At 40.7% G+C, this 24,831-nt stretch overlaps 1 protein-coding gene across 1 annotated transcript; it reads right to left on the bottom strand.

Moving 5' to 3' along the window:
* Nucleotides 1-13,870: 13,870 nt before the first annotated feature.
* LOC137295150 (uncharacterized) lies at nucleotides 13,871-23,640 on the bottom strand. The gene is made up of 3 exons (XM_067826472.1): nucleotides 23,570-23,640; nucleotides 21,497-21,587; nucleotides 13,871-14,836 (listed from the first exon to the last, which is right to left on the bottom strand). The coding sequence occupies exons 1-3, from the start codon at nucleotides 23,638-23,640 to the stop codon at nucleotides 13,871-13,873; spliced, it is 1,128 nt and encodes a 375-aa protein (XP_067682573.1).
* Nucleotides 23,641-24,831: the final 1,191 nt, after the last annotated feature.

The following is a 24,831-nucleotide window of genomic DNA, read 5'->3' as shown; positions in this document are numbered from 1 at the left end:
GGCAAGAGACAGGGAGGACATGAGTCGGCGTTAGAGATGAAGACAGCAGCAGCCATATTTTATTATTGTTTGGTTGAATGATGGTCGAAATGGTATACACAGTGGTAAACACGTGACAGAACGCACATCGGGACTGAGTGGCCAATGATCCCGATGTGGAGACCCGCTCTGTCACTCACACACATTCAGAAGTCCGACGGCGATTCTTCATCGTCGACGTAGTCGTAGGTGGGGCGACGGCCTTGGCCGACACCCCGACTAGACGCACAATCCGTCCACTTCTGTCGATGATCTAGTCTCCATGGTTGGTCTTGCTGGTTGGTCTCGCTGGATGGTCTGGCTGGATGGTCTGTCGACTGACCATATCGGTCAGGTTTTTATACACAGGACCATTACGCCACATTATGCAAGGTCACTGGCCCATGCACATGTACATACGTAAGATTCGCCGACGTAGGGAGGTGTTAATTGACATGTATTGATAGCGTTTGAGAATTAAGGGTCCTGCCCGGAGGGGGGTTTATGATAAGAGGGGATACACCGAATGTTTGCCGAATACATTACATAGACAAAGGGGATAGAATTTCGGTGCACTTTGGACTTATATTGAAACAAATAGATTGTTTGAATAAATGAAGTTTTAAGGAAACTTATTGAAATGATTTAGTCTATGACAACACCCCTGAACGTCGTGGAGCTTTTGTCCTCAAAAGCGCTTTTTAAGAATAGTGACAATATTGGATATAAAAGTATACAGTGAATTGGATGAAACGTTGACGCGTTGACAATATCTAGTACAGGCATCGATCATAAGTCACATAATCGTAATGGCATATACGGGAACGTCAAAGGTAATACATGAATCGAATTGTCAACAATGGTCAGGCGAAACAAAACAATAACAATATCGGACGTGTACACACAAAATACAGGTGAGCGGCTATCCAGCTCGTACAACAACACAGGTGAGCGGCTATCCAGCTCGTACAAATAAAACATTGGACGTTTCCACCGAGCGGCAAACTCTTGCTCGCGGTCGCCCATACAGTCGGAATACCTGACTGATAAGTACACGTATGACTTACAGGACCAAAAACAGAATGTGGGTAATGCGTCGTCGTTTGCATTTGAATGTAATATTTTCATGACAACAGTAAGATCTTTGAAATTGGGAGTCTTATATTGGTGAGCCTAGACTCGACAAGGCTAGCAGATGTAGATGTGATCTGCACTAAAAGTAGAATTGGCATGAGAAAAAAAAATAAACCTAACCAACTTCAAAAGTCTAAACCGAAAGTTGATGAAAAATTAATTCAAGTGAAATTGGCTCAAAGATATTTGAGCGAATTGTATATTGTGTGCCAGTTACCATAGAAAGTATTATGCACATGGATACTAAATTTTCGCCGGTATCATAACTAAGCACAAACACGTTGGCAAAACGAAGAAGTAGGATGTAGACGGGATAAACAGTCTCCATCAAATAAGCTTGGAGAGACATAGCTTATTATACTTCTACGACTGCTTTTACCACATAAAAAGATTTAGACGTTTTCACGAAGAGTAAATACAGTATTGCATAGCTCGTTATAAGCTATTGTCCATAGTAATAGTTATAGAGGAACAAATTGCTAGAAAAATCCTTGAAACCGGGAGTCTGATTTGAGTGGGACGACTCGGAACCCGCAGATAGCGTTGATCTGCATTAAATGTGTATATGCAAGGATATGTAGTAAAGTAAGAGCCTAACCGACTTCAAAAACTTAATCTAATAAAGATGTACGCCTCATAACATCACATACAGATAGCAATAAGTACTCAGTAGATGAAAAATATGACACATATAAATACATATGAAACAATGGCTGGAGAAGATTGACATACCTGACATGTACAAGAATGTCCGAGGGAAACATATACAGTCACTATAAAACTCTGAGATAGTTCGAACAAACGTTCACATGTATTGTCACACACATATTATGGAGTACTTGCTGCAGATACTTGAAACTCGCTGACTTGATCTTGACGGATGACGTTGATATTTGTTGTACTCACACATGGGCTTGCTGCGTCTTGCTGCTTTCGATGATTTAGAGAAGGTTGCTGGTTATGGGCTGCACTCTCGTTGATGAAAGGTCGGCTGACTGTCTGATGTCTTCGTTCTTCCGCCAAGATAGCGCCCGACGTTGACGCTGCTCTTGTCAACCACCATCTCTAAACTACCGGTTGCTTTGCTGCGAGTTAGGGTAGGGGGAATCGTGCGTGAGTCACAGCAAACTCACGCTACCCGGATATTTCTCCACCATCTGTCCAAGAGCGATCGTCGTGGTCGTCGCCCTCGGGTGGTAGTTTAGGATGGTGGGCAAGAGACAGGGAGGACATGAGTCGGCGTTAGAGATGAAGACAGCAGCAGCCATATTTTATTATTGTTTGGTTGAATGATGGTCGAAATGGTATACACAGTGGTAAACACGTGACAGAACGCACATCGGGACTGAGTGGCCAATGATCCCGATGTGGAGACCCGCTCTGTCACTCACACACATTCAGAAGTCCGACGGCGATTCTTCATCGTCGACGTAGTCGTAGGTGGGGCGACGGCCTTGGCCGACACCCCGACTAGACGCACAATCCGTCCACTTCTGTCGATGATCTAGTCTCCATGGTTGGTCTTGCTGGTTGGTCTCGCTGGATGGTCTGGCTGGATGGTCTGTCGACTGACCATATCGGTCAGGTTTTTATACACAGGACCATTACGCCACATTATGCAAGGTCACTGGCCCATGCACATGTACATACGTAAGATTCGCCGACGTAGGGAGGTGTTAATTGACATGTATTGATAGCGTTTGAGAATTAAGGGTCCTGCCCGGAGGGGGGTTTATGATAAGAGGGGATACACCGAATGTTTGCCGAATACATTACATAGACAAAGGGGATAGAATTTCGGTGCACTTTGGACTTATATTGAAACAAATAGATTGTTTGAATAAATGAAGTTTTAAGGAAACTTATTGAAATGATTTAGTCTATGACACCTCCATAATTGTTTGGTCGCGAGTGGGTCTCATTTCTGTTGTTTCAGATTCAGTTTAAGTCAATATTGTAGAATGTATACAACTTGATATATTTTATTCTGTGAGTGAGTAAGTCAGTGAATATGGATTTACACCGCTTTTAGCAATATTCCAGCAATATCACGGCGGAAGACGCCAGAAATAGTCTTCACACATTGTACAGGGGGGTGAGGAACGAACGCTTTAACCACAAGGCTATAACACCGTCGTAGTACTTGTGTGTATTTTAGCTGTCCTGAATGTTTTCGTTAAAGATATGCAGATACACCATGAAGGGTTGCGAATTGTTGATATATATATATATACACACGCTCGACTGTCCTATTATTTGTGTGAATAGACAATACATTTTAGGATACTGTCAAAGTAGAACGCTTTAATAATTTAAGACAAATTGCATCAGATTTGTTCTAAATCCCATCAGGGACACGAACCCACGCTCTCAGAGTAAGGCACCAATTAGCGCTAAGTATTATATGTATGTCAGATACCGCCAGGGCCACACAGTTATACTTGGACCCCGATTGCTGCTGTGTCACAACCACGAACAAAGTCTCCTCTTCTGCTTGTGTAGAACACTGTCTCAACGACAAGCCTTGTCTGTCATATACACCCTGCAACGAATACATTCAAGAAAGCCCATGCAAGCCTAAAAAGTAACTTAAAGAATGCCGTTGGTCTCCTTTTCATTATGTTTTAAGATCATAAGTGTTTTTTTCTGTAAAATGTGTTCACCTCAGAGACTGGACATTAGTCTATGACAAGTCTTTCTACTACACATTTCAGTAGTGCTCGTGACTGGTGCTACCAATGGGGCACCATCGTCGTCGTCATCATCATCATCATCATCATCCCTTGATAGTGATACATGCTGGTGATTTAGTCGAAAAACTGTTCTTTTGGCAAATATTTCCTACGGCTATGGAAAATAGTTCGTCGCTCATGTCATGAATAGTGAACTCCTCCTGTGTGCGAAGGGAAATGTATATTCTGCGTACTTCTAATGTGATAGAAAACTTTGTAACATTATAATCATTCTCTTGGAAGCTATGTCCTTGACATATAAGAAAAAAGGAAGCTTGTTGTAGTGATATCCTTTAAATCTCTCCAAAACGTTGCTGGAGGAGATATTAATATCCTTCAATCACCAAGAAATAAATGCTGTAACTGTATACAATCTGTCATGGAGTTTGGTTCTGTTCTCATTAAACAGAGACTTAGCTTGCTAGATATTACTATGAAAACTGCTCTTTTTAAGAGAGTCAAATATACCTAAAAGTCAGTGTGTCATTCGATGTCATTGTGACACGATCCTGGTATCGTGCATACGTATATGTTTGGCATTCTGACATTTTGGAAATCCAGTCTTCTTAGCAGTTCTGTTTTTTTCACAACGTCGCAAAACAAATCCACAGTTAATATTAAATATACTAGTACTCTCAACTCGGAACATGTTGGAATATGTACTATCTAGTGACCTACGTTGAAGCAACAAAGCAATATTTGAATAACACTGCAAACACACCAAAGAAACTGATATTACCAAACATGTGTTGGTACCTGCGTGGATTACATTCAGTATCCAAATTTTACATTCAGATGTTATCAGTGAGGAAATCCAGTGCCCAGATTTTTGAAGTTCTCATTAACATTAATTTACGACTATCTTATCGCTAAGAGAGCTTCGAAAATCTAGGCCCAGCAAGGCAAACACGAGTGGAACTTCAGACTAACTTAAAACATTCAGAAGAGAGGTGTAATATGAAGTAATCATATGGGTTATCAACTCAGGTATGGACACGTGCATCCAGGTAAACTATAAAATAACCTTTCCATAAACCCTTCTTTCACATAAACTGTAGAATACCTTTGTCATAAACCCTTCTGTTAATTTTTCTTGCAAAGCTCCACTCATGCAGGATTTCATATTGAGAAGCGGTGCTTGTTTTACTAGCTTTGACCTATTGTTTTAAATATTTGTGTCACAAAACGAATATACTTATTGGATGTTAAGATCAGTCTGCATGTCAACGCATATTTGCTTTAATCTTGTATGTTTTATCATTCCTTATTGAGAACGATATTGGTTGGCGTTCATTTCAGTGTTTACAATAACAACAGTCGAGGGCAATTTACGAAAGGTCAATGTATCAGATCATAATCATGGTATCATTACACCCCCTGTGTTTTCACTTAATGCTCAGGGAACCATATTACGCCTTGTTTTCTATGGAAACACGTAGGGACCATCTGTTGGAGACAAACTACCTCCGAAAGCACAGAAAATCTTACATGTGCCTTTGTAGCCCGAAGGTGATAGACTGCCAACATATGGCCAAGGTTTCAGACACACGCCCTCCTTGTATGCGATAAGACGATATGTAGGTGTGTTTACTTTCACAATGTTCATACAGAGATTCTGAGAAACTCCCCACTGCACATGTAAATACAACGTATTTGAAGCATTTGCCAAGAGCGTCCGTTGAAGACCTATCGCAGAACCTCTCTCCCACTGTAAACTACCGACGGTTATATATCATACTATTGTCAATATCCGGAGCCTTAAGGGTTAGTACAAAATGCAAAGATTCAGCATCTGCTTTCTTTTACGGAAATGGAACGAGTTCGTTGACAAAGAATTCTTGTACTCGCTTTTTGGATCTTAAAGCAATATTTGATACTTCCCTTTAAAGTTGGAATTACAAAAGCGCCACAAGGGCGTGAAAATATATGAAGAGGTTTTTGTTTCGTGTGTTCTGTAGCTTAGGTTGAAGACCTCATTGTTGATTTTGGGATGGTTCAGCGAATAGCCTGCGGAAGCCACTTGAAACGTTTCTTTGTGGTTACAGATTCATGGAATATCCCAGATTGCATCATATACGTTATGTCGGATTTCAGCTGATTCCTCTTATAAAGGATTTCCCCACGTGAAACAGAGATTTCAGTTCTTGGAGCTGTGTTGACATTTGAAGATGCACAAATGGCGGCACATTTTCCACAGAATCCGAATCAGAGTTCTGGGTCGTGAATTGCACAATGATTTTCTCTGTAAAACGTTGTCTCTATAGCGTGGATCCTATGACTATTGGCTCGATTCCGAAATTGGCCCGACTCCGATATTTTGAGAGTCCTTGTTCCTTGAAACCGCTGCTCGCGAACTTCTACACAGTGCTAAACCTCAAAGATTCCTGACTTTCTTTCACACCAGGTTCATATGACGTGATTTAATTGAAATACTGTCCTAAGAAGCATTAAACCTGCAAAGTGACTGTCTAGAATATTTGACAGTACCCTTTTAAAAAATATAACAAACACATTAATGAAGTTAAATTCCTGTTTTGTTATTGTTCCATGTAAATGGCTTTCACAGACCACATATTCTAGATTCCTTGAAACAGACGCTTATCAGCTACTGCCAACACTTGATGTTCTTAATTATACTCACGTGAATGAACAGTAAAATTGTTTATTTTGCGCATGCATTGGTGTTGGACTGGGCTTCAGTATTTACGTATGAGGAGCTAGATATCAACACATATGGCTTGGCGCAGGTTCCTGATATTTGGACATCTGACTCTCATTTACAGTTTTCCTGCTCTCGACAAGTAGTAATACAAGAGATATGACCATGCTGTACGCCTGGAGAGCTGGTTTCGTTGTCGAAAGAGAAGGTGGTCTTTGGTTTGGTTGTTTACTTTGGACGTATTGTAGATATTACGTTTGATTACAGCATTCTTGGTTTAGGTGAATGGTATGAAAACACTGAAATCTTTTCTCTGTTCGAATTTGACGCTTTTCGATGCATTTGTAGAAAAGGCTTCTGCTTTGTGTTCGTGTGGTTTATGTTTGTTACATTTGAGTACGTGTGATAATTCAGGGTATCATTTTCTGAATCTGACATAAACTTAAAAGCTGTCTCGATATCTACCGACTTCATTAGGCGTAACAGGAAGACACAGGTGAGATATCCACTGACTACATTAGGCGTAATAGGAAAACACAGGTGAGATATCCACCGACTACATTAGGCGTAACAGGAAAACACAGGTGAGATATCCACCGACTACATTAGGCGTAATAGGAAAACACAGGTGAGATATCCACCGACTACATTAGGCGTAATAGGAAAACACAGGTGAAAATACTGCGAATATGTTGCAATGAAATATGTACATTGACAAGATTAAAAACTAATGTTACGTGTTTGCCCTCAGCTTAACGATTGTCTGTTAGTCATGGGAAGCAACGGAAGGAGATTATTCAGCACTGGGAGACAGGTTAGAAATACCATCGAAATCGAAAGTAAAAAACTTGCTCTTTGTCAGTTTTTTAAAGACATTCAGACCTTGTTTTACAACTGAAAGAACCTCCAGAAAGAGGCGATCAGATTATCACACAAGTCATGGTATATATATATACGTGTGTCCCCTAAGCAATAGTAATACAATACTGATCCTATGTGCATTCGCGTAAACATGTATCAAATTTTAGTTTTTGTGTTTCTATCTTTTCCAGTAAAGTGTTTTTCAATTAAAAAAAAAATTTCTAACTGACTGAAGTATTGCCAACAGAATCACATTTCGAAAGCATCTTTCAGGGGAATTAATCATAGAATAACAATGTAAGTAGCGTAGGCACGTTAAATTCAATAAACAAAATTACCCGTGTATACCTGAAAAAATAAACAAACTTCGAATTTAAACTCTGTTGCTAAAAGCAGTATAATGTTTAAGTAAGTATCCACATAGGACATTGCGTTCAGGTGGCCTTTGAAGTGTGTTATGAGATCTCGGAAAGAAAGAGTCTATTCGATTTAGATAGGAACGTTGATGAGTTGTTTATCAACCGACGGAAGACTTTCGCTCGGATTTTGACCAACTAGATTAAATATATCACCTCTATTTGTGTCTTCCCATGATATCTGTGGAATGGTTACCTGAATTCTTACCGATGCTATTAACCGTTTACTTTTCATCGGAACCAGGCTGAAATTATCTATTTATTTATCTATATATTTATGTAAATATTAGCTTGGTGTGGCATGCAAATGAATTCGAAAGTTAATCTGAAAACGGGGAACATAAACAGTATTGTCATAATGTGTGTGGTGAAACAATAGAATGCTGCGTATAAGAGTGAGTGAGTATGGTTTTAAGCCGCTTTAAACAAATGTTCAAGCAATATCACGGCGGGGGATGTAGAGAATCGAACCCAGGCCTTCAGTGTGACGAGCGGGTGCATTAATCGCTAAGCTATCCCTCCACCCCACTTATTAAAGCCTTGATTTGTCACATGGGTACGATGTGCGAATCTTGTGTCTGGTCTACCTCGCCGTGATATGGCTGGAAGCTGTTAGCAGCGGCATAAAACTAAACTCACTCACTTTGGTTAGGCTGTTCCGATGCTTGTCGAAAGAGGGATCGGGTCGTCAGGGCTGCTGACTTAGTTGACACAGGTCAGCGATTCCCAGTTGCGCAGATCGATGCTCATGCTGTTGATCACTGGACTGTCTGGTCCAGTCTCGATTATTTACAGACCGGCGCCATATAACTGGAGTCTTGCTGAGTGCGGAGTAAAACTAAACTCACTCAATAATTAACAGAAATCAGCTCTTGGTAGTCCGCTGCAATATTGCGAAAAAATGGCAAACCCCGGACAAGTGATCAGCGCACTCGAAAGCCACATCGATTTTAACGAACTCTTATGATAATGCCACTTGATTTAGACATCTAACGAGATCATTAACAAAAATACATCTTGCAAATCATTAACGTTCCTGACCCAGACATGGAAATTAAACACACCCTTCCCTGTACATGTTTTCAGCAATCCTCCAACATGAACGCCCTGAGATCGTTATGGACAGTTTTTACGTTGTTTCATTACATACACTAGTCTAGTAAACTCGGTGCCATTGATAATGAGGCTCCTGTGTATACAGTTCCGCGGAGGCTTCAATAACACGCTACATTACAGTCTGATCCACAGTCAGGGAGCCGTAAAATGAGTAATGGTGTCACACCAACTGACTAATTACTCAGTTTGTTTGGTAATCTTCCATCATGTTCCTGCAATTACACCTTTGCCAGAGGATTCTTAGATGTAAATATTTTCGGACGACCCCTTTGCTTTTAAAAAGGATGCCTGTCGTATCCGTCAATATCAGCCAATTAGAGGAGGAAATATCGACCTCGGGCTACTAAAGTGTTCTCTAAAATATATTTTCGTGTATATTTTTACCATTCCTGGATCTGGCGTCTGGTTTCTTTGGGGATGGAATATGTTCCATCTTTCAAGTGGAACTGACTGCTGTGACGAGATTCAACCCCGATAAGGAAAGACCGAGGAGCATCTCTGTATCGCTGGATGGTTGATGGATGGGTTATCTGCCCTTGTATACTTTCTGTGCCGTTCCATATGCTATGTCTCTGTGAGTGGAGTATCTCTTTCCTGTTTCGTTTGTGTTTTGTTCTGCTGATGTTATGTAATATGAACCAATTGATGTCGTTCCTGCCTACTGGATTTACAGGTTTTGTGGATCTTCAAGATCACGGTTTTACAGGTGGTGTGGTTCTTTAAGAGCACGGTTTTACAAGTGATGTCGTTCTTCACGATCACCTTTTTACAGGTGGTGTGGATCTTCAAGATCACGGTTCAACAGGTGGTGTGGTTCTTTAAGAGCACGGTTTTACAACTGATGTCGTTCTTCACGATCACCGTTTAACAGGTGGTGTGGTTCTTCACTTGGCCTTAAATGGAGTTATACCCTTCCCATTCCCAATCACTTTGAATAAACGTTCATGTTCGATCCCAGCCGTTGTTGTATGAGTGACTATGTTCTTCTTATCACAGCTTCCTTCGTATAGTCCCGAACATTTACCGCCATTTATGTGGTTCAGTCAAGCGTTATAGAACATCACTCACTCACTAAATCAAACAAAAATGTTTCAATAACAGTACCTTTTCGTAATAGTTCAATCATTGCTAAATTCTGATTGCAACTCATGGTCCATTGTTATTTCCCTATCATCATTTATGTTACTAGTCTCAACCTAATTGTTTCAGGATTATCATCGCAAAAGTGTTTTCGGATTGAAACACATCCTGTTATTCATTTCATTCACAGCTTTCATTCTCGCATCGGACTGTTCATTCATCGATAGACCCAATGTCCGAAGACGTTCATATGCAGTCGATATCTGTAAATGTTATTATCACTCAAAGAAATGAACCTTTTAATCCAGTCTTGTTAGCCTGGACCTAGGTGTTGTCGTATTCTCGACCTAGATATTTTATTCCGAGCTATTGTAATATATCTCGAGCGCTTCAAGATCACAGCCTCCCGCTGTATAATATGTAACAATGCTTTCTTACAGTTATTTAAAGAATCACTCTTTGTGGGAAATCACTGTCAAGAATCGCCTAACTCTTCCCTCTCATGCACAGGCAGTGTCCGAAATTGTCACTGACCCGCTCGCTTGTGGATGGTAAAATTCCAGTCGGGCCAGTAAATTTGGCATGTGAATTTTCATGGGGGTTGGTGAATACATGTTTATCACCCGCACCGACTTGTTAACTTATAATATAATTTTAAATCATACAAACTTGGCCCGATAACAATGTTCATTAAATAAGCAGCTTAGTTACGAAAGCTGTGCCATGCCGACAGTACCATATATCATCTATTTTTTGTAATATTTTGCTTAGTTTCTACATTGCACAGAAACCTAAGTGTATTAATGCCTGTGTACCTCTTTGCATTAAAAGTACTTTACACAATACACATCAACGGTGGTTAGATGTACTTATTAATCGTGAATATTCAACGTAATCACAGATAAGACTTCATTATTTTGTAATTCATCGTGATAAGGTCAAAGGGTAAACCGGTGAGCACTGTGTGATGCTACGACCACGGAAACAGATGTCCACTTTTCAGAGCTCGTGAATAAAAACAATTTCATTTTTATGAGAGTGATGAAGATGACGACTGGCTTTTACTGACGAGAGTTTTTTAACCTTAGGAACAAGATTGGTCGATGAATCACAGGTTAGTTCCGCAGATCTTCCTCCTGTCACTGGGTCAACGTGACATCACAAATCATTGGTGCCAAACTACCAGTGTATGCTATTTGTTATGCATGCTTAGCAACGTTCTATTGTTTGAACGTACGGACCCTGGTCACAGAAGAACATTTGGAAATTGTTCTTCTTTCAGCGCGAACAATTAAATTAAATCAGAAATCACAGCCTCGGAGCCTACTAAAATTTTCAATTATGACATGAATGCTTAAAAGTTCACATTGAATATTCGTGTAGTTTCCTTCGTCAACAATGGCCATATTTCTCCTTCACACAGGATTTAAAAAGACATTAAACTGTTCATTTAGACTGCAAAAACACCAAGTCAGTGGTAATTGGGGGCGGTTGATCCTATTTTGTGAACAGAGGAACAACACCACATATGTCATTGAGGTCAAGAAACAGCGATATGATGCTGAAGAGAAGAGGTCTCCGTAATGTTGTTTAATATTCAGCAAAATTCAGACGCTGATCTGATTTGCTCAGCTAAAATGATAAAAAACCGATGACGAATTGTATAAATGAGGACAAAAATAACTGACAAAAAGGTATTTGAAGACACGCATTTACCGCGACCTAGAACAGTATGTCACGATGTGGTGTTTAAGGAACCATACGCATTTAGATTTCATAAAAAATAATAAATGCATGAAAAGAGTTACGCAAATGACGTCATTGGGTTTCTTGTATGTATTTAGCGTAACGTTGGCAATCGATGGACTTTAACATTTTTTTGTAGCCACAAAACAGCGGAAACTGTTCCGAATGTGTGTAATATGACAAATCCCTCTCCTCGGAATGTCTTTAGTTGACTTGCAAATAAAAGTCAAAATTATTGCGGTGTTTCGTTCTTTCGGTTCTGATAAGAATAATTACTTTCAGTAGAATAAATTGAACATTCCCAGTATTCCAATCACTCTTTGCCTCGCTCAGCATAATAATCATAGACTTACAGGAACCGTAATTACAATCACATTGTGGAATATGGTCAGGTATTGAATAACTGTTGACATGAACACTTTGCCAGTTAGATGCCATGAAACGTTCTATGGACAAGACAACATCACCGTTTGCCAATATCATTTCTCACGATAGTATACAGTGTACAAACTTGAAGGCTGCATACCAGGGTCACTCACTGCATTACACCCATCCCCGGTTATCAAGGAGATTTTTAGGGGCGGTGGGTTAGCATTGTGGTTAAACGTTTGGAGTTCGACTCCTCACATGCGTGCAATGTGTGGGGTTTATTTCTGATGTCCTCCAGCATAGCAGCCACGTGCGGCGTAAAACTAAGCTCATTCACTCTCCATATGCTACCATAGTTGCGTTTTGAGCCCGGATCAACTAATACAACGTTATCATTACAAGTGTCAGGAATATCTCAACGTTGTCATCTCCAGGAGGTAACTTTGATGACGAACTGGCCCGTTGTATTTGTATTATCAGAATGGAGACATATTTCCCTGATCATCGAGGATGCCTTCTCCTTGACACGAGTCATAACTCACTGATTGCAGTTCTGATAAATTTATGTAAATGCTGACGGCCATCTTTCAAGGTCAGAGCCTTACGCTGTATGTATTGGGACATTTGGAAGTAAAAATGTAAGTGGTGAGCTTGAACTGGGACAATATATATTCCTGTGTGTAAATAGCAGAATAGTCCTTAAATTTAAAAGTAATATATCTTGCCCAAAGCCATGCAACTCTGAAAACACGTCACAAATGTATTGCATGTTCCACCAGAATGACTAAATCTGAACGCCCATAGATATATACATCCATATAAGTCTACCAGTTGTAAATTACTGTTGGCGGTTCGTCAACACATCGTGAACGTTTCTGAGTATTAATTTTTACATATATCCACCATTATGTATTGGAAGGTCTTGTGCACCTGAATACGAATTATCGTTCTTGGTTAATATAGGGTGTATCCGTTTGGATGTGCATGTCTGTCTCGTTGATGAAAATGATAAAACCGTCCTAATAAACCCTGCCCATATACACGTTCCAGCAGTCTATCTGACGCACGGGTCTATGAACAGCCCATGTTTCCCAGACCCTCATTACCAGTATACCAACAGAGCAAGGAGAACGGGTGACCCAGAAAATTACTATACCCACTTACGTCATACATCCGGGCTCTGATACAAATGGCGTTACGAATAGAGACCTCTGGTGTCAGAAATGCACGCCGCCCCCTACCGGAGTGTGTAATAAGTCCCATTACCTCAGTCGCTGCTCTATCACCCTAGCGTCGACCTTCACCCTGCCATCTGACAGGTGAAACCAGAGTCGGGAATCTGGATATGAGTTCTTTGAATAAGGGCATACCTCGCAGAGATTTCTTTCAGCATGGCAGTCTCTCTGATAAACTAATGCTTAGTCTCTGAATATGTTATTTTGATTGTGACAAACAAACCTTTTAAACTGAAAAGGAGCCCTCTCTGATAAACTAATGCTTAGTCTCTGAATATGTTATTTTGATTGTGACAAACAAACCTTTTAAACTGAAAAGGAGCCCTCTCTGATAAACTAATGCTTAGTCTCTGAATATGTTATTTTGATTGTGACAAACAAACCTTTTAAACTGAAAAGGAGCCCAAGGCCGACCAGAGATTCAGAACCTTGGGAAATCTACACTTGCTTTTTTAAGAGACTCAGAACTGCAGGGAGGGTTAGCCTGTAGGGAAGATAATGTGGTCAGCTACTGTCAGACAGACTATCTCTCTGACTTCGTCTTGAACAAATTAGAAGTCTCAGATGGTGGTGAATGAGGGAGGTGTAAGCGATGGCAATGGAGGTCTGAGGATGGGGGTGAAGTTGACGGATGAGAGATGGGGATGAAGAATTTAGGATGGGGGTTGAAGGTAAGGGATGGGAGATTTGGTATGGAGAACTTAAGATGGGGGTTGAAGGTGAGGGATGGGAGAGGGGGGATCGAGTACTGAGGATGGGATTTGCGGGTGAGGGATAAGAGATGGGGGATGGAGGACTGAGGATGGGGTTTGAAGGTGAGGGATGAGAGATGGGGGGTTGGAGGTGCGGGATGTACATGGGGAATGGACGGTCGAGGATGGGATTTGCAGGTGAGGGATGAGAGATGCGGGGTGGACGTCTTAGGATGGGTGGTGAAGGTGAAGCATGAGAGACTAGGAGATGGGATTGCGGAATGAAGATGGGGTGGCAGGCTGTGACGGGGTTTGGAGGGTAGAGATGAGAGAAGGAGGTTGAAGGTGAAGCATGAGAGACTAGGAGATGGGAGTGCGGAATGAAGATGGGGTGGCAGGCTGTGACGGGGTTTGGAGGGTAGAGATGAGAGAAGGAGGTTGAAGGTGAAGCATGAGAGACTAGGAGATGGGAGTGCGGAATGAAGATGGGGTGGCAGGCTGTGACGGGGTTTGGAGGGTAGAGATGAGAGAAGGAGGTTGAAGGTGAAGCATGAGAGACTAGGAGATGGGAGTGCGGAATGAAGATGGGGTGGCAGGCTGTGACGGGGTTTGGAGGGTAGAGATGAGAGATGGAGGTTGAAGGTGAGGGATGAGAGATGGAGGTTGAAGGTGAAGGATGAGAGATGGAGGCAGAAGGTGAGGGATGAGAGATGGGGATGGAGGATAGAGGATGAGGAGTGGAAGGTGAAGGATGGAGGATGAAGGATGGGGGCTGAGTCTTGAGTGTGAGTTAGGGTGGATGGGTATGGAGGACAGAGGATTGGATGTGAGGGAAATGTTGTTGCTTTCAACGTGTAGCCCGTATCAATAACAATCCCATTTAAGGTAAAAGTAGGTCACTGGGTTAGGATTACAATGATCACTCAATTGCAATAGACACGCAAGAAGTCAAACATCACGCCCATGGCCAGTCGACTAAATATTGATGACAACTAAAATAAAGACGAATCGAGAAATTCTTTATCTGCTGTTCCGATTTATTTTCGTGTCTCGTGTTATTGTTTATCTTTCTGTCACGAAACACACAGACACATTTATTTGATGATGTTATCACTGACATGTGTGATCGGCAACTTATTGTATAATACGACTGATACTAACCCCACCCCCCCATGCTGATTACAAGGTAAATGTTTTCGTTAGTATTGATGGACACTGCTACATTATATTGATTTCGACGACGACGTAGTTTCGTGGTCTGGGTGACAGGCACTAAGTGATGAGTCGGATGTCAAGCTGTATTTCAGTTTTTAATTCTGAACCTGAAATTTTTTATAGTGAATTTGCAAAGGATTTGACACAATATGGCACGTTTTTGTGTTCGTGTTTTCTTCACCTTATTTGTCATGTCTAAGAAATATGTCTACAAGAACATTTCAGAATCACCGTCAGGAGAAAGAACTAGTCCTGTTCATTTAGGTTGCAGTCAGCATTGATTCAGTTAAACTACAGCGTCTTGTATTTAGATAATACTAAAGCAGGTTGACAGTCTAAATATCGACGGACCCACCCACACGCTTTGTCAGACTAATCATTACGACAGTCATATTCTTATATAATCAGTTATTATGACAAGTATGTATGGATACTGATAATTCAAAGATGCAATTCTGCTACTTTGATGAAGAATTGAACCTAAAGTATGTGTATTTTCGTTTCAAAACATGGATAACCGCATCAGCCAACCCCCAAACCCTTAATCGTCAACCTAATCGACCAGCCGAAGTCCGTTGATAGTTAAGGGCTCACGATTGTGGCTTTATTCTTTAAGGAGTACTGATAAAGCAATTTACAAGTTTACTACCTCTTTCCAACTGTACGGAACCTTGTAATTTGAACTCGTTTTACGGACATACAGCAGGTATAGTGCTAATTTGATGACATCCTTAAGTCTGGCTGTCGGCTTCTGTTGCAGAGTTTAATGATCAAGCATCTGACAGGTGGTGGAGGAGGGCAGACAGGTGATGTGTTGAGAAGAAGGTGCGTGCTAATTACTGAGAGGAGAACTTGTAACGTCGTTTTTTTGGATAGCACGTGGTCCACCTCGGGGTCAACCGTTGCACCTCATAACCTCATGCTGGTAGAGTCGGTACTCCGATGTGATCTCATATTCTGTATCATCTGATGGTTGCGAAGTGATACTCCTAGTAATATTTGTGTTTCCAATGCTAGCTTTAACTGAAAATTAGTAAACGACCCCATGATATAATCAACAAAACAAGATGATGTCTATGAAGAAGAAACTATACGTATAATGGAAAAAAGCTATGGTGACGTGTCAAGGTGATACCTCTCTAGACACACCCCCCCCCTTTCCCGCAACCAACACTCACGCACACGACAGCACACACAGAAAGTCAGACACAAATACACGATGGATATCAAAATTCAAAATTTACACCCGGCAAAAGTTGACAATCCCTCCTTTTAAGATATCCCCCTCCACCTCGATGGTCAAGCCAACGGAGCGTGTGTCTGTTGAGCGGAGAGTCGATGGTAGCGTCATGCCAAGAGGCTTCTAAAAGGTAATTGTGGTTCACTGTAAAACACGCGTTATCACGTATGCACAGTGCTACATAGTACCACAATCTTCAAGGTGACCATTTTACCTGACAACACTTCTGAATGGTATGGGAGAAAATGCAAGCGTACAAATCAGTAGTTGAAAAAATAGTAATATCAGTAATAAAATATAACCCAAAACTTCCGGACAGGTGATAACACAGCTGACAACTGAAAAGTATGGGAACCATAGGGTCCTCGCTGAGCTACGTTCACCAGTCGCTCCTTCGCCTCGGCAAAATGACAAAAATAGTGAAGAAGCGCTTAAGTGCTTTCAGTAGAGCTCGTAAAACTCATATTATGACGAAGTGGTATTTTGCTACGAAGTTTTGTACTGAAATAAAAAGGAGTAACTTGAAATGAGTTTGCTGCATGACCAGTTGAGATTCTGTTCATTAGATATTCTTCAAAATAAAAGACCGTTTAAAAGAAAACACAAAACCCAATATCGTCACACGAGAAATATTGAGGTAAAATCATACATTAGATGAATCACAGCACTCAAAGGAAAGCTAATTATTTTTGTGCGATATTATATGAAATCCGTTCTGACATTTAGACTTGCAAGTGAATCAACTTTTTCTTTTATTTGTTCAAAAAATTGACATTTTCTCCATTGTTCTGTATCAGACCAAGTTGACTATTTCTTAATGAGTTGGTACAACTCAGCTGCTTCCGAATATTTGGTTCTCATGGAGAAGAATGGTGTGAATCGTTACAATCTGAGATCACGAATCAGTACGATTGTTATTCTTAATGTTCTATTGTTGAAACTGTTAACAGTATTCGTATAAGGACAAGTCTGGCCGTTCCCTTTGTCCTGACAGAACTGACAGAATTTCATACAATATCACCTTTATGCATCAGCACTCATTCAGATGACAATGTTCAAATATTAATGACCAATAGTACCATTCCTTAAAAATGATCCGGGCCTCTGGCACCAACACCCCCACCCTTTGTTTGCAGTTTATGTGTCAAATGGACGCGGACCATCTGGTCAAAGGAAGCCTGGGGGTAAGGGAGTCGCCTTGTCCCCTCTCCTTACGGGGCATTTCTACCCCGAGGCAAATGAACATTAACTCCTAGTCCTAACTCCGGTGTATTTGCATCTGCTTAATGACTAGGTTAGCAAATGTCTTGCATAAAAACACGCTCGGAGCTTCATCGTAATTCGATTGTGTTGGTCACATGGAGCCATGCCGTTAGCGGGTCTCTATTACAATCAATTAAGGTCAATCCTCTGCCGCTGCAATTACAATCAGGGTGTTTCTGCTCACTGCATTTGTGCCAATCGTAACTGTCACTTACTATCCAATTTTAAGATTATTAACACAGTTTTACACAGCATTGCATTGACCCATATTCAAAATATTGACATTTGTGAGTTCTCGAATTGTGTTTCGGTTCTCTGCGTTTCGTTGGACAGGAACACAAAGTCGATTCTGTTGCTACAGTATTTTACAACAAACTCGTAGCCATAGGCGCCATGAGCTAAATAGTCAGATGAACCATTTTCTACATGCTAATGAAACTGGAACAAGAAGTGAAATTAGGAAGTGCTTGCCTTTTCACGGTTTAGATGATATACTACCGAATATGAACTCACTCACTGCCGTGTCAATGATATTGGTTAGAGGGGACAAGCAATGTTAATCCTTGTACAAAAGAAACCAGTGGGCTACCAGGTCTTTCGTCATATCAGCAAGTCGTCAGCAAACAAAAGATCTGATCCAGTTCATACATATATGGCCAAGGTACTTTTTCTAAACTGCCAAACAAGAAAGCATACACAATGTTTGGTTGTGGAAAAGAGGAATCATGCAAGAATTGGGTATTCGATGGTCCTGTAACAGATACAGGAATCAAAGCTGAGTTTGGGCACCGTTTTAATACTTTATTTTGACCACAGTTTTTTTAAAGACAAGTGCCCCATCCACCGCGACGTTTGTAAAACAAGATACATGTATACGGCAGTCTAACTAGTGAACGAAGTTCCTACATGACCTGGAGAATAAATCTATTACAACAGGTTGAGAAGTGCCTTGTCCTCCAGGTGTCCACTAAATTGCTTTGATGACATTCCGATCCCCCAAGACTGGCTACTGGTCAGTCTGCTAAAGGCTATTAACATACATACGTCAGACTGAGTAAAGACCCCTCCCAACATCATCAAACAGTGTTGTTGGTGGTCGACTACGACTTTAGCTTGAGGATTGGAAATAATTATCCTAAACAGGGATTTGTTAAGGTCAACTGCGCGTAACACCTTATGGTCAAATTGATAAACTTTGGAATCCTTTGAAGAATGCTTGTTTATTTTGGCAATCACTTGCTCTGAAGACTTGAGTATCCCGTTTTGAGGCGCCCTTGTCTCTGGGGTATATGGTAATAACAAGAAGTCGAGACAAACGTCATCCACAGCAGCAATTAACACTGTAATAGACACCAGTAACAGGAAAATAGCTGATGGCAAACCCAGCACCCAAGGTGGAATCGACAGGATGAAAGAGTTCTGAGACGTTTACACATTAAATATAGAAATACTGGACAATCGCGGGATGCAAATTGTGCATAACATAAACCAACACTAATATAGGTCAAGGGATTGGCAGTGCCCTTATATGACTTAAAACTGTTTGAACGATGTTTGAAACTACGAAATAAAGTTTACGAACAGCTTCTTCATTGGAATATAATTTCATTTTAGAATAATACATTGCTAAAGAACGTTTGTCAAATTAAGCAATAAGTACAATGTATTAATGTTGATTTGGCTTGCTGTTTAATGCCATTCCAGAGTCTGGACCAGACAATCCTGTGATCAACACATGCGCATCGATCCGCGCAATTGGAATATGATGACGTGTTAACCAAGTCAGAGAGCCTGACCAAATGATCCAGTTAGTCGCCTCTTACGAAAAGTTGCTGAAGATAAATTCTATCCCGGATCTTCACGGGTCTGTATAAATATATTTTCATAAAAAATATTTAATGATCAAACTCGTTTCTTTGAATGTTTGTTCCAGTTCATGTCTGTGTCTGCATTAATCTACGTCTACACAAACGCACGCACGCACGTACGTACATGTGTTTGTAAGTGTGTGTCTATGTTCATCAAACTGAATTTGACCATTTGAATTTGACCATGAACGATACACATACCAAATAGAGCACCACAATGAAATTAACGTTTCTTTCATGGTCGACGTCTACGTATGTTTGGCATCATCCTCAAGAGGTCAGATGTTGTCTGGGGGTTAATTTCACCAATTGATCCCCATTCTTTCTCCTCTCGCCAGATGGAGAACACTTAGAGAACAAAGCAACAGTCCAACAAACAGAGGCGAGTCTGTGTACGTGTATTTCAGGAACGTCGATCAGATGCCCGGATGTGAGGTCGAAGTGAGGAAATCAGATCTACGTATCGTCGTTGTTCTTAAGATCGCCGCCAACGTCGCGACGTTCCGTTCACGTGTCCTCTCCTTCAGATTAGGAAGAGCATCATTCATCTCTTTTGTTTTATTAAACCAGCTGAGGCTTTGTGCATTTTCTTCCGGATATTCTAGATAATAAATTTGCTTAAAGAAGCTGGATTCCGTCTGGGTTCGAGAGTAATGTCATGGAGGTATTATCAAGTCACGAGACCTATCCCCGATCCCTTTGCAAGGGGAGTGAAAACAAGGCGGCGTAGAGATTGTGAGGTTTATAAGCACTAACCCTGCGTTGAACTTGGGTCTTTAGCATTTCGTGCACACATCTTCGTATACTTTGCTTGCTATTGTTGCTTTGATGTAATCAGATGGATTTGAGTGTTTGGCATCTCACGTGGCGCTTTACACTCATGCCGCGTGATAAAACGCCTTTATGCAACTGATACAGTTTGTTCACCGCGCTGTTTGATAAAGAAAGTTAACAATAACATTGCTGATGGTTGGCATTTGCTCTGTGCAGTTCTTGAAACACTTCGTGATATTTGATTCGGAAAAAAGTACCTTTGGAACCCGAATTTAGAGACAAATAGCAAATAAGAGTAAATACAGATTTTACTGATGAATTAAAAGATTTCGTAAATTGTGATTTGAATGTTTATTGATCTGTTTGTTTTGCTACCGTTGATCCACGTGCGGCGGTTGGTAGATTCATTGTTTGAAACTGAGAAACTAGAAAAAGTTACTGATGTAAAGTTTTTGATATATAATACATTTATCACACACATATACATGAGCCCGTTGGGTGGGATTTAACAACAAATTAAGAGAACCATCAAGTCCAAATGCCATTTTGTCAAAATCTCATACCACACTTAACAAACATAATTGAACCCATTCTCAAAAAATATTTTTCATGCGGCAGTCTTGGATATGGAATTGCCATAGAAAAGAAAGACGGTGCATTTTGTCGCTTCAGGAAGAGCCCAGGTATATCACCACAGTTACTGACAACAGCATCGACTCATGATTCATTTGCAGGGCTTTGACATCTCTGCAACAGTAAGAAATACAAAACAATCGATTTCTACCGAAAAAATCAAAACCTAAAAGTTCTGATTACAACAAACAACTGCAGGAGAACTATAGAAGGTAATCTGAATGGCAGCATCTCATGACTAAAAGATCTGTAATAGCAATACGGGGCCAACGTGTGACTGGGGATATTGAGACTGGATACCCTAGGCAAGTCTGCTTAGCTAGGCAGACTCTCAGAAACACACCTTGAGGCGAAGGCTCGAAGAACGTAGCTGGGGAAACAAGCATGGGGGTAAGTTCTATGTCATTTCTTCCATTGTTTGACATGTACCTCTCTTAACGCCTACCTGCGGTTTCAACTGGCGTTTCATGTTGGGGTGCTGGGAGGATGGTGTTTGTGTCCCGACAATGGGGAAATTATCCCCCAGCCCACGTGGTCTGCACAAGACAAGAAGATAAATATACTACCATGGTAGAAGCAAAAGCAACAATAAATACGTTTCCACTGGGATTATTTAATGACGAATGTTCCGCCAAATGGTTGTCAGATGTGTGGCCGAATCAAGCTTGCATTCCTTACTTCCTCTTTCTGGCGCGTGTCGATAGGCTTAGTAATAACAAATTGACTGGGAAATACAAATCATTATACGCAACCACATCTTAATGGACGCCATATGATATTTACAGATTTGAAGGAAGTTAAAAGGTAGGTGACATATGCTAGATGCAACCATAAATAAATAAGGAACTTCTTATAAATTGCTACCTTTAATCATTCTTACATACTGGAAACCCATGCTGAGAATGACGGGTGATTTGAAAGAGTGAGTCAGTGGGCATTGTAGACTATATGTGACTAAAATGAGTTCTGTAAAATTTCATATTTTTGAAGACGTATATTTATTTTATAATGGTTGTCACATAACTGAGCGTGACTCTTCACAATGGAAATTTTAGGTTGCACTTTTTGTTTACAAAAAAAAAAAAAAAATCCGACAAAATTCGCTGCTTAATGAGTTCCAAACTTAATTAAAGTTACAGCAGCATCCGAACTTTGTAATGATGGACATGTTGTACTGGAATAACTGTGTGCATTTTCACCCATCGAACAATACTTGATTTCAAATCAATGAAATTCCATAATGCCAAAGGAAATGGCATTTTCGATTAAGGACAGAATCGTTACAGTGAACAACGATCGTTTCTAAGGTCAGTCTTAGCTTTTCATTCCAGGGCCACTGTTATTTACCGTGGTATATACACCCTATATGCTTCAACAGGATGAACTTTGCAGAAAATGTCACATTTTCTTGAATGCAATTCCCTCTTCTTTTATCATCTCCCCAACATCGTGAAGGCGCACATGGACACATTTTACAAAATGCTTAACGAAGTCCTTCAATCCCTGCTGACAAGCTGCAGCAGACATCGAGTTGCTTCAAGATGTACCACATGTGCAAATATAACCAGCACAAAACCTGGTTAATTCATCACATTTTCCTATCTCTTCTCGTCCTGACATTTTATTCCACTGATTACAAAAGTCAGAACCCATATTCTCGGCTTTTTACTCTGGGTAGAAAAAATGTAGCACAGTCGTTAACCTTATCAACAGCCGAGCCTTCTGTATTTTCCGACTGCGGCCAGTCTTCCTACGCCACACAATGTGCATCTGAGGGACTTATTCAGAAATGGATTAATAGAAAGTGAGTGACAATTATCGTCTAGCTGTGAGCATAGTCTGCATGATGAGACGCCCATTTCCCACATACAATGTAGGTAAATGAGTCAACCTCCAATTGTCTGAAAACACCTCACCTCCCATTGTTTGTTTGGTGGTGCTGTCCAGTGAGACAATGAAATCAAAACATGGTCCCGAGATGAAAAAATAACTGGGAATATACCTCTACGTCTGCTGACCTTTTATGAATGATTTAGTGTTGCCTCCTATTTTCCTTGACAACAGAGGGTATGGTACGTGAAATCTAATTGAGGGAAGACTGTCCTGTACATCTATACTGTCTGTAGAAGTGACCAATAACGCACGGTAATTTCCTTCTCTGTGAATTTGTGTCTCAATAACATCCTGTCATTGTTGATCAAACGTGAACACATCTTTATTGTTTGGTGAAGTGAGGTGAAATGGGGCCTAATGTCGTACTTGAGAATATTTCGCTCATATGAGGATGTGCATGTGTGCAAACTCATTGTATGTGCCAGCTCACTGAGGTACCATGCCATTTAGCGTCTTTTTGGTATGACGGGGCCGAGGACAGAACAAGAGACTGTCTACTCGGGGTTCTCTATTGTTTGGGGTATTTGGGTATCAGAGGGACGCTGGATATCTTGAACTGTGTGATGTTTTCAACGATTTATTGAGTAACTGTGCAAAGAAAAATGGGTCTAAATGGGAGGTTCACTCGTTGGCGATGTCGCAGATGCGGGTTTCATCCTTTAGCAGTACCAGGATCTGCTGACGTTTAGATCGCATCCCGAGTTCGTACTGATTATGATTATCCGCATCAAACCCGTTGTTGTAATAAACAAGCTGCCGTTTGGGCTTTCCTCTTAAAATAAAATGAAAGTCGTGGAAGATACTCCAACACTGTTCAAAAGCATAATATTATTAAAACCACTTACACATTTCCCGCAAGGTCAAACGGCAGAAAGTAAAACATGTTAAGTAAATCACTCCCCTAAATACATTAAACACAGGCATCGAACTCACTGTCATCTCTCTCTTTATAAGGGGCGGTTGGGTAGCCCAGTGGTTAAAGCGTTGACTCGTCATGCCGAAGACCCACACTCGATCCCATCGTTAAAATGTGTTAAGCCCATATCTGGTGTTCCCCGCCGTGATATTGCTGGAATATAGCTAAAAGCGGCATTAAACCATACTCGCCCTCTTATCAACGTTACCTGCGTCTACATGCATACTTATGAGGTCCAACCACGCCCACTACGGTAGAAGGAGCCAAGAGCGTGCTGTTTCTAAATCATAATTTCACATAAACATTAAGGTACAATGAATAACACCCAATACCTAAACTCACTGTATAAGGGTAAAAGATCTCGATTCATTAATGAGATAACATTGAACGGAGTGAAGAATCCTAAGATCTCGATTCACTCGTTACATAACGTTGAACTGAGTCATGAATCCAAAGATCTCGATTCATTCATTGCTAAACGTTAAAAACAAGTGAAGAATCGCAGGAACTCGATTCAGTCATTACACAACGTCAAAAGAAGTTAAGAATCTCAAGATCTCAATCCAATCTTTGCTTAACGTTAAAGGGAGTCAGGAATCCTAAGATCTCGATTCATTCATTGCAAAACGTTAAAAAGGAGTGAAGAATCCATAGATCTCGATTCACTCGTTACATAACGTTAAAAGGAGTGAAGAATCCAAATATCTCGATTCACTCGTTACATAACGTTAAAAGGAGCGAAAAATCCAAAGATCCCGATTCACTCATTTCACAACGTTAAAAGAAGTTAAGAATCTCAAGATCTCAATCCAATCTTTGTTTAACGTTAAAGGGAGTCAGGAATCCTAAGATCTCGATTCATTCATTGCATAACGTTAAAAATGAGTGAAGAATCCCAGGAACTCGATTCACTCATTTCACAACGTTAAAAGAAGTTAAGAATCTCAAGATCTCAATCCAATCTTTGTTTA

This window comes from Haliotis asinina, chromosome 8, assembly GCF_037392515.1.
Source record: "Haliotis asinina isolate JCU_RB_2024 chromosome 8, JCU_Hal_asi_v2, whole genome shotgun sequence".
Lineage (NCBI taxonomy): Eukaryota > Metazoa > Mollusca > Gastropoda > Lepetellida > Haliotidae > Haliotis > Haliotis asinina.
This window is presented reverse-complemented; position numbering and strand designations above follow the sequence as displayed.

Coding starts and splice junctions, on each gene's coding strand:
- LOC137295150 (XM_067826472.1), bottom strand. CDS start 23,640: ATGCGATCTAAACGTCAGCAGATCCTGGTACTGCTAAAGGATGAAACC. Junction 21,588..23,569: donor ATCTGCGACATCGCCAACGA/GTGAACCTCCCA, acceptor TGTCTTGTGCAG/ACCACGTGGGCTGGGGGATA. Junction 14,837..21,496: donor AACGCCAGTTGAAACCGCAG/GTAGGCGTTAAG, acceptor CTCACACTCAAG/ACTCAGCCCCCATCCTTCAT.